The sequence below is a fragment of the Rosa rugosa genome, chromosome 5 (assembly GCF_958449725.1).
Source record: "Rosa rugosa chromosome 5, drRosRugo1.1, whole genome shotgun sequence".
In the NCBI taxonomy this organism is placed as follows: domain Eukaryota; kingdom Viridiplantae; phylum Streptophyta; class Magnoliopsida; order Rosales; family Rosaceae; genus Rosa; species Rosa rugosa.
The window spans coordinates 43,030,800-43,040,848 of NC_084824.1; the positions used below are offsets into that span (position 1 = coordinate 43,030,800).

General features: G+C 36.3%; 1 protein-coding gene and 1 long non-coding RNA gene across 15 annotated transcripts; both read left to right on the plus strand.

The window, feature by feature from the left end:
- On the plus strand, positions 1-2,577 carry LOC133711700 (probable receptor-like protein kinase At1g11050). Its single transcript, XM_062137803.1, has 7 exons — positions 1-656; positions 761-914; positions 1,023-1,233; positions 1,332-1,385; positions 1,479-1,569; positions 1,657-1,807; positions 1,922-2,577. Exons 1-7 carry the CDS (start codon positions 1-3, stop codon positions 2,228-2,230), a joined length of 1,626 nt encoding a protein of 541 aa, XP_061993787.1. The 3' UTR covers positions 2,231-2,577.
- Positions 2,578-2,797: 220 nt separating this feature from the next.
- LOC133708392 (uncharacterized) lies at positions 2,798-6,762 on the plus strand. 14 transcript variants are annotated; one of them, XR_009845818.1, is made up of 8 exons: positions 2,806-3,268; positions 3,594-3,724; positions 3,886-3,980; positions 4,192-4,380; positions 5,013-5,079; positions 5,182-5,301; positions 5,704-5,800; positions 6,444-6,762. It is a non-coding gene; the product is annotated as an uncharacterized LOC133708392 (long non-coding RNA). The 14 variants fall into 14 exon arrangements; XR_009845821.1 differs by having other exon boundaries at positions 3,898-3,988; XR_009845819.1 differs by having other exon boundaries at positions 2,807-3,268; positions 3,898-3,980.
- Positions 6,763-10,049: the final 3,287 nt, after the last annotated feature.

A 10,049-nucleotide genomic window follows, 5' to 3' on the forward strand; every position in this document is an offset into this window, starting at 1 on the left:
ATGGACATCACCCAGATCCCATGTTGTCAAACCCTATTGTCTCTCTTTGCAATAGGCCTTGCTCAACACCTCAAGGCCACCACTTTTTTCCTACTCCCCAACATAGCAGCCTCAAATTCTTGCCTCCAAAACTTCCAGTCCAAGCTCACCTCTCTAGCACTCCCTTCCGATCTTGTCTCTTATTGTTTTGACCCTATACAATTTGTAACTAGCCCCAACATCTGCGCCCAAATTGAGTCTTCCCAAGATTGGGTCTCTAAGCTTAATCAGACCACTGCACTTGACTCTGCATGCAAGCCAGACCTCACTGATCTATCATCCTGTGATGCTTGCGTGGCGGCTGGCCTTAGAATTCAGCAAGAATTAATCACCGTTGATGGTAACAGTTCTCACTCTAGAGATTGTTGGATCTTCACAGTAATGTATGCAGCAGCTGGTATTATCAATGACTCTGAACCTGAAAGTGAGGGTACTTGTGTTTTCGGTTTATCTTTATTGAATAACACTCTTGTGGATACTGCTGTGGACACTCCTGTGAATTTGCCCAAAAAGAGCTATACAGCTCTTGTAACTGCAGTAGTCTCAGCAACAGGAGGGTTGCTTACGATATTATTATTTTTATACTTCTTATGGAAGAAATCTTTGGGAAAGAAAAGGTACTGTTGTTTGCTAAAACGCACTCTCTCTGTCACTCACATAGCATAGCACATAGATTGAATTAAATCAAACCAACAATGCTCTAACAATAATACTGTAACAGGGCATATAGTGAGAATATTAGGAATTTTAGTGCTGGAAATGGGAAGAATGATACAGAACTACCGGTCTCAAGTTTAAGGAGTATATTAGCTGCTACAAACAACTTCTCTGAAGCTAATAAACTAGGAGAGGGAGGGTTTGGCCCTGTTTATAAGGTGACACTTCCACTATCTGCTCCCAATATTGTTGCAAGTACCCATTTCTTCATAATATGCTAAATCTTGTTCTTCAATAGTTTCAATCGCATTTTTCTTCTTTTACAGGGCATCTTAAAAGAAAATCAAGAGGTAGCCATAAAAAGACTGTCAAAGAAGTCAGGGCAAGGATATCAGGAGTTCATGAATGAGTTAAAACTTATAGCAAAGCTCCAACATAACAATCTTGTTAGGCTCTTGGGTTGCTGTATTGAAAAGGAAGAGATGATATTAATCTACGAGTACATGACTAATCGAAGTTTGGACAAATTTTTGTTTGGTATATATATGCTCACTTTTGATTAATTTTCATTATCGATGTCTAAGATACATTAATTTTCATTGTTAGTCATTCTTCTTTATGGTTTCTGTGATCAGATCCAAGGGAAAACACAAAGTTGGATTGGGGTAAACGCTTTCAAATTATAGAAGGTATTGCTCAAGGAGTACTTTATATCCACAAACACTCTAGATTGAAAATCATTCACCGGGATCTAAAAGTAAGTAATGTTCTGTTGGATGAAGAAATGAACCCCAAAATTTCAGATTTTGGAATGGCAAAGATTTTCGAGATAAATCAGACTGAAGCAAGTACCAACAGGGTTGTTGGGACATAGTAAGTACATGTAGGGTTATAATTTCAATATTTAAAACTCAATGGCATCACTACTATTACTCACATCTCCAGCATTAATTCATACAGCGGTTACATGTCACCTGAGTATGCACGCTATGGTCATTTTTCTGAGAAATTGGATGTATTTAGTTTTGGAGTGTTGTTGCTGGAGATTGTAAGTGGAAGGAAGAATTCCGCTTTCTATCATCTTGAACACCCACTAACTCTTGCTGGATGGGTAAGTGAAAGTCTAGTTTTTTCTTTTGTGAGCTGCACTGACTATAACTTTATTAGTTAGCTTCAAATTTAAGTGAATTGTCTTCCATAAATTTTAATATATGTTCAATCTTAGGCATGGAAATTATGGAAAGAAGGTAGAGGAATGGAGGTGATTGATGCATCAGTGAGAGAAACATGTCTGCCTCATGAAGCTTTAAGGTGTATCCATGTAGCATTATTGTGTGTTCAAGAAGATCCAGTTGATCGACCAACAATGTCTTCTGTAATTCACATGTTGGCTAATGAAGCTACATCACTTCCACTATTCAAAGAACCTGCATTTTCAACACATAGTAATTATAAGGCTGTTTGCTCTTCTTCTCCATCATCTAGCATTTTTTCGAACAATCTGGTAACCATTAGCATCCCTGAAGGTCGATAGAGGTTCAATGCCTATCTGTCGGTGAGTACTGTTTACAAATTACACTTTGAGCCGCATAATTTTATGTCCAGATGTCTTCGCTTTGGAATACACTTGTGTTCCTTCTCTTCCATTGGACGTAAAATTATGCAGCCTTTCTATTTCAATGAACTGCAGAATCCTAAGGGAACAAATTAAAATAGAAAGGTTGGAGATTTCCCTTGCCAAGTGTATGAAATTGTCAATCCAAGAGAAGGCACTGATGGATTTATTTGTTAAAACTTAGGCAAGAAGGTAGCTAGAGTGGGTTGATGATCTCTAAGCCAAACCTATGAAGCCTTATGATGTATCTATGTAGGAATCTTGTCTGTTCACTACTAGAAATCTGTTCATAGACATCGCATGTTTTAAATCGGTTGTACTTGCACACGATGTAAAAAAGTAATCTAACATCGTTTTACGAAAATACCGATTTAAATGTATGTCATTAACATCAGTTTTTAAAATGACCGGTGTTAAAAGTTTTGTTCGAAAATTTGCGGGAACCTATTTTTGCAAAAAACGCTAAGTCTTTTAAGTGAAATGAAGAAGCGGGGACTAAAACTCAAAACTTTCACACTTAGAAAAAAAAATTGCGCCCAACCCCAAAACTAAAACTTGAAAAAGTGAACAATTTCTCTGAAACTTTCGAACCCTAATGACTCTCACTCCTTCCAAACCCTATCTCTCTCCCTTCCCCCCGACTCTCACTTTCTCTCTCTATAAACTATGGAGAATATGATGAACAAGCTACGGACCAAGCCCCAAATTCAACGAAGATTTCTACAGCGGTACCCTCCCCGGCGGCGTCATCAATCTCGCCTCCTCCATCGTTATGCTTCTGCTCTTCTCCGAGGTCGTACCACAGCATCCCTTATTCCTCTTTTCCCTCTCTCTCTCTCTCTCTCTCTCTCTCTCTCTCTCTCTCTCTCTGTGTCTAATCAAAAAGGGGTTCTGAAACGCGCTGAGCCTTCCTCACCGCCTCCGACTCTCCGATCCCTCTTCGACTTGGTTTATGAGGTACCCTTTCTTTCTCTGCATCTGCTTTGCGATCTCTTTGCCTTTGCTTCCTTTTCTCTTCTGTAAAGTTTGCTGCTTTTGATTACATGTTATTGGGTCACAGATCTGGTCCTTTATCTAATTGGATTCTTTCAACTATTTCGAGGGAAATTTTGATTCTTTCTCTTGATGGGTTTTGCCTGTATCAGATTATTAGTTCAATTTATTGATCTTATCTTGCTGTATCCTATCTAATTAATTTAGCTCTTTGAAGTCGTATTATTTGGTCATCACACAAGTTTTTGTTTGAAGTCATATTGGTTACTAATTAAGTGATTCTTTGCAGATGACAACAGCAATAGCTATTGAAGATGTCCGTAGAGAGGTAAAAATACTGAAAGCATTATCTGGACATGAGAATCTGGTCAGATTTTATGATGCATTTGAGGATGCCAATAATGTCTACATAGTCATGGAGTACGTGTAATTTTTCTTTTAGTCTTATTTCTTCACATCAATTTATAGGAGTCAGCCTTGTTGGGACATCATTTGTATTGTTGTTGATGGTTTAGTTTTATGAACACACACACATATATTAAGCCTAGTCTTAGAACTGAGAAGAATGAGAAGTCTTACAGATTGATATGCAGGAAGAGCACACAGCATTGTTGTAGCTGAGAGGGTCGTACTGACTTTTATGCAGAGGATGAGTGGAGTAGCAACTATAACTATGGTACCCATGTCTGTGTTGCAACTAGCTCTTTCTGGGGATTTTTTTTCTGCATGTCTGTGTATTAGAGCACTTATATAAAACTAGCCCTCTCATTTTTTCATTTTCCCCGAAGACCTGATGCATATCCAAGTACTCCAAGTAATGATTTTCTGTATCTTTAAAGATTGCACAGTTGTGTCTTGTTTCTAATTCCTCTGCCCTTTATTTACAGGCTAAATCAGCAGTTCCACTGTCAAAGACAAAGATTCAGGTGTAGGCCGCTGGGAGTTCTAGAAAAGGTCAGAACGGGGAGCCAGGGTCCGGCCGCATTAACTACTCTCATGATATTGCAGATCCTACTCTGCCACATAACTCACAGATAGCTGTCTTATATCGTCCTTCTGTTACACATTTGCTGGCAGTAAGTCTGATAGGAATTAATGGTTGCCTGTTTCCCTTATAATTACTATGTTTTATTTGGCATGTCAGGTTGTGAATAGTAAAAATCTTCCTTTCGTAGTTCCTTAAGGAATTAATGGTTCTGTTACATCTCTACCCTGACCCCCTTTATGGATAGTGTTTGATTTGGTGTCCCTTTTTGTAGTAATTATGTTTGAAACTAAAGTTTCATGCTCCTACCGAACCTAAAGTTTGTTGCTTTGCAAATGATATCAATTCTTGAATGCTCTTAAAAGGCACATTTTCAAGTATGAATTATTGGTATATGGACCATGACTTTGTATAGCACCCAGATGAGTTTGGGCTTTAAACACAGTGCTCTAAAACCTAAACCACCAGATACCAAATGCCTAATACCATTGCTGACTTTTATTTATTGTGCCGTTGAGTAAGCATGTTATAATAAGTTTCAGTAAACACATTGATGAGTTTGGATGAAGATGGATTCTTACAGCATTTTTCCCCTTTTGGAATAGTTAATGCTCCTCATATATCAAGAATGTTATCCTTTATCTGCATCAAACAATCTAGTGTTTTCTTTTTTTGTTGAGAACTAACAAAAAATAAGAATCAATGTATTTACTTGACTGGCAGGTTCTGGCTACAGTTTGTGAGGAGCTTTCATCTGATGGAGTTGTCTTGATATATCTATCCGCTTCAGGTTTGAATAATTTTGTTATCTTGATATATCTATCCGCTTCCATCATTTCTTTTGTTCATTATATTGTCTCCATTAAAGGACATGACATTTAATTGCAAGCAGGTTCTGGAATGTACTCTGATGCGACATCTGATAGACTAAATCCTTCTTGCGGACAAAGTAAAGGAGATGACTCAAGCTTACATGCTAGTGGTTTAAACTTTGGGAGCCATGGAAATGGAGGTACTCTTCGAAACAAATTAGAAACAGTTAATGACGTAGACCTACTCAAATACATTTATATATATATATATATATATATATATATATATATATATATATATATATATATATATATATATATATATATATTCCATGCAAATTGAGACGATTAAATTAATTTTCATGCGTAAGAGGTTTAGCTTGCTGGTTTATGCCCCAATTGTCTAATTTGCCTGGGTTCATATTTGGATGATGTGCCTCAAAGGTTGACCTAACAAAAGAAAGAAAATTCAAACTTCTAAAGTGTGCCTTTGTTAGAATCTGTACTTTTTGGTTTTAGGAAGGGATATATTTCATACCATTTAATTATTCACATGTGGTTAAAAAAATACATAATTCATTAATGGAGTTCATGATTGATAGTTTATGATACTGCAATCAACAGGAAGAGGACATGAAACGCGCTGAGCCTTCCTCACTGCCTCCGACTCTCCGATCCCTCTTCGACTTGGTTTATGAGGTACCCTTTCTTTCTCTGCATCTGCTTTGCGATCTCTTTGCCTTTGCTTCCTTTTCTCTTCTGTAAAGTTTGCTGCTTTTGATTACATGTTATTGGGTCACAGATCTGGTCCTTTTGATTACTGTAGCATCTTCCATATAACAGGAAAGTGACTAACTCACTGATTGATCTGGGAGTCACTAAGACTCACACCAAACCACATGTTCAAGATATAAAGTCACTAAACTACATCAATTTAGGTCATAGGGAAGCGAGAGATTGCTCTTTTTTGAGCTCTCTGTTTGATTACTCATAAAGTTGGTGCTTCTGCAGTTGTAGCATCTTTGGTTCTTCAAGGAGTTCTCCGTGGTTTTAAGGATACAAAAACTCATCTTATCCAAGTTTTGTGTCCCTTTGTGCATGAACAGTCATTTTCAAAAGATAACCAGTTGTTTAAGTGTTAAGTTGTCTGCTGCCTGTTATTGACTGATAAGCTGTAGGAAGTTATAACTTATAATATACCTTCATTTCATGGTCAATCCTTTGAGGAGTTGTATTATTGGCATGCAAGTGCCATTAGCTCAGTTACAGCCATTCAATTTTTCAGATTATACAAGTTCTCATTGAAATCTTATTGTAAGTCTAAGAGTTTAGAGTATTCCAGGTTGCAGATGAACTTGTAGGAGAGTTTTCTGACCCTATCAATGGTGTCACATCCCCTGATCAAATTGACGAGGTGCGCATTGAAGTGGCTGATTATATACAGAGTTTGATGTAGGAATGTGACTGCCAAGATGTTTTTTGAGTAAGGCTAGCTAGTTTTGGCTTTGAAGCAAAGCTTGGTGTGGAACTTTTGTACATTGTTGCTCATATTTTTCCAAGCTAGCTTTTGTAAGTTTAGGGGTTTATTTTGGCTCATTATGTTGAATCATGAATTTGGAAAGAACATTAATGGAAAGCCCCTAATTTTGGATGATGAGAAATGCAATTTTTTTCCCAGCAATAGCTAAATGCAAACTTTTCACATCATGCTTGTCAAAATGAAGTGAAGTGTATTAAAGCATAATAAAACAGTAATGCCAAGGAAAACGAAGTCTGTTGAGAGATTAGAAATCAGTATCAAAAATGAAATCGATGTCCTATGATTATCAATATATCGAATTGTAACTCAAAATCGATGTAATCAAAACTACTGCACATCGATTTCTAATCACCAAACCGTAATCTTCAATGAACTAACACATCAGTTTGAATAAACATAGTCGACGTACATAATACCGTTGAACATCGGTTTACTTAATTGAAAACGATGTTCAGTCTCAAAACAAACATCATTTCTGAATAAAAACACGATGTATAATAAAGATACAGACATCGTTCCTAGGAAAATAATGTAGCAACCTACATGTAAAAATGGCCACGAACAAACAATACTCATGGGAACTGATGTCTACAAGTGTACTGGACATCGCTTCTGGAATAGAAATCGATGCAAATGTTCAAGTAGGTATTGTTCGACATATACTTTTTAAAGCATAAAATCTGAAAATATGAAGAATTAGACATACCTAACATACAAAAATATGATGATTATAACGATTATACATCGATTTGTTTTTTAGAATCGATGTTGGTTGTTATCTGGGACATCGGTTCAAAACGCGCTTATACTGATGTCTATACTTTTCTCTACACCCACTAAGACATCGGTCGAAAATTAGTTTAACATCGGTCCAGAACCGATGTCTATGAACAAAATTCTAGTAGTGGTTCAAGATGCTCTAATCTCTGATTGATCAACCAAAAATGTATTCGGTTCTTTTTGTTCTTCTTATGCTGCAGGACAATGAAGCTATAGTACTTCCATTTTCCAATCTATTTGCAATTCTCATTGTCAATATTATCCATTAAAAAGTAAACACGTACAACTAATGTGATTACATATTCAGGACTGAAATAGCAAGACTAAATCTAATATTTGTTGTGGACTAGTATTTCACGAGGTATTCTTCTCACTTAATTGAGGCACTTTCTCAATTTCTAAATTGAGGCTCTCAAGCTTTCAGTTCTTTACAAGTGAGACACATTTTTAGAGAAGCAAACAGCGTGGCCAATAGGTTAGCGCATGTTGCTAGTTACTCTTATGTTGATGAGTATTGGTTAGACGAGACTCCTGCTATTATTCAGGACGTTCTCGATGAGGATATTATTAAAGCTTGTAATGTAACCCGGAGTGAAGGTCTAATGTCCCCTCCGAGGTCTAATGTCTTTACTACTCACTTGAATAATCAGAACTAGGGGTGTTTCCCCTATCCAAAAAAAAAAAAAAAAAAAATTGAGGCTCTCTGTTTCTATCTCATCAAATGTGGTAATTCTTTTTGCAAGGACTCCCTGTATTTTGATATCAAACTCTCCGAAGCTTGGATAAGTTTGGATGCAATAGTTTTAAGAGAGTGAAATCCACACTCCCTAATTTGTAATCCACACTCCTCCTTTCCTTCTTTGGTCAAAATTCTCATAAAAAGACAAAGCTTAAGTTAGTAAAGACAAAATTTAAGTTACCAAAAAAGAAAATATGGAGTGTGGATTGTAAAATAGGGAATGTGGATTTCAATCCCCTAGTTTTAATGCCTATTGCCTTTGTATGCCCCTTCATGACATGGTAAATGTGGGAATGTCAATAGAGATTGAGACATGCTGATGTTTTCTCTTGCTAAGGAGAATTTGGCTGAAGTGGAGTGGTGCCTACCTCACTTTTGTGATTCTCTGCCTCACTCTGTTGGTTCTTCTCTTTAGAGTCACCAATAAAAAGGTTGTCATTCTGTAAGCAATGCTTACCAACTGTATGACCCTTAGACTGTAAGAAAGAAAAATAGAGGAAGATGAAGTATAATTTTCCTCACATGTTCATATGCCTACTGCAGATTTTAAAAAAAAAATTAAATGATCAGTCTCCGGTCTGTGCCGTGGTCTATCAAATTTCTGTGTATCCCAGGTAGACCATTAGTAGTAACCTATCAAATTGTTTTCTTTGTATTTGGTGAAAACATTTAACATGCTCTTGCCTGTTATTCTTTACAGTGTTTAAGAATGTACAAGCATGTTTCTTCTTTGGGATCTTCTCCATCTTTTAGCATATTATATGCAGGTGGCCCCCGATTAGTTGATAACTTTGACATACTCGAAATGTCGAGTTTAAACTTGATGACCATAACTTATAAGTACTTTAGATGGTCATCTAATTAGTAAGATCATTGAGGAACTTCAGGTCCTCATGTAATTAAGGATCAAGGAACTACAGGTTCTGATCTCTTTTAATTATAAAACTCACGATCACAAATTTAGGGTATACTCATACTCATTCATCATAAATCAATGATTGAATATCTGATTACATATAAATTGGTGTATATAATCCCCTCAAAACTTCAGGTTTGAGGTTGACCGAGATTAAAAATCTTCTATAAATTGTCCATATACTCGAAACTTACGGCCCGAGTCTGCACAACTAGAACTTCAGATTCTAAGGTGGAATGCTTTAAGCAAGCATAAAGAAGAATGTATCAATCAACATATGAAAATTACTCGAAACTTCTAGTTCGAGTTGACATAAAGTCAAATAAACTATGAATGAATTATATGTATAATCGAAGCTTCAGGTTCGAATATTTTTCTATGAACTGCAAGTTCTAAAATTTCGTAATTTGAACTTCGGGTTCAAATAAATTTGGTGCTCGAAACTTCAGGCTCGAGGTGACTAAAGTGAATCTTCAAGTTCACTTTTAACTAATTTATATATTATACTCAAAGCTTCGGGTTTGAGTTTTACTGTTAGAACTTCAGGTTCTACTTTGAAATTTTGAACTTCTGGTTCAAAAATATTACACTCAAAATTCATATGTTCGAGGTATAGGACTGTTGGTCCGTATGAGTAACAAAAAAAATATGTACAGTAATGAAGATATACAATAAAATAGAAAAATTGCGGGGAAGAAAAATAAATGGATAAACTATGCAATGAAATTAACTATGGAAACTTCTGGTTCCATTAATGAAGAAATTACACAGAACTTCTGGTCTGCTTAACTTCACAAAATGATAATGTTTTTTCTCTCCTCTAATCACACAAGAACATAATTTTATCTTGTGGATAACGTAGTTTCTAGCTTTAGCCAAGTGTTCAAAGTTGAATTTCAAATTCATATGGTGGTATAGAGGAGGGAACCCCGGTCAATACCAAAAAAATTTTGAGGAACTTCTGGCCCTCTTA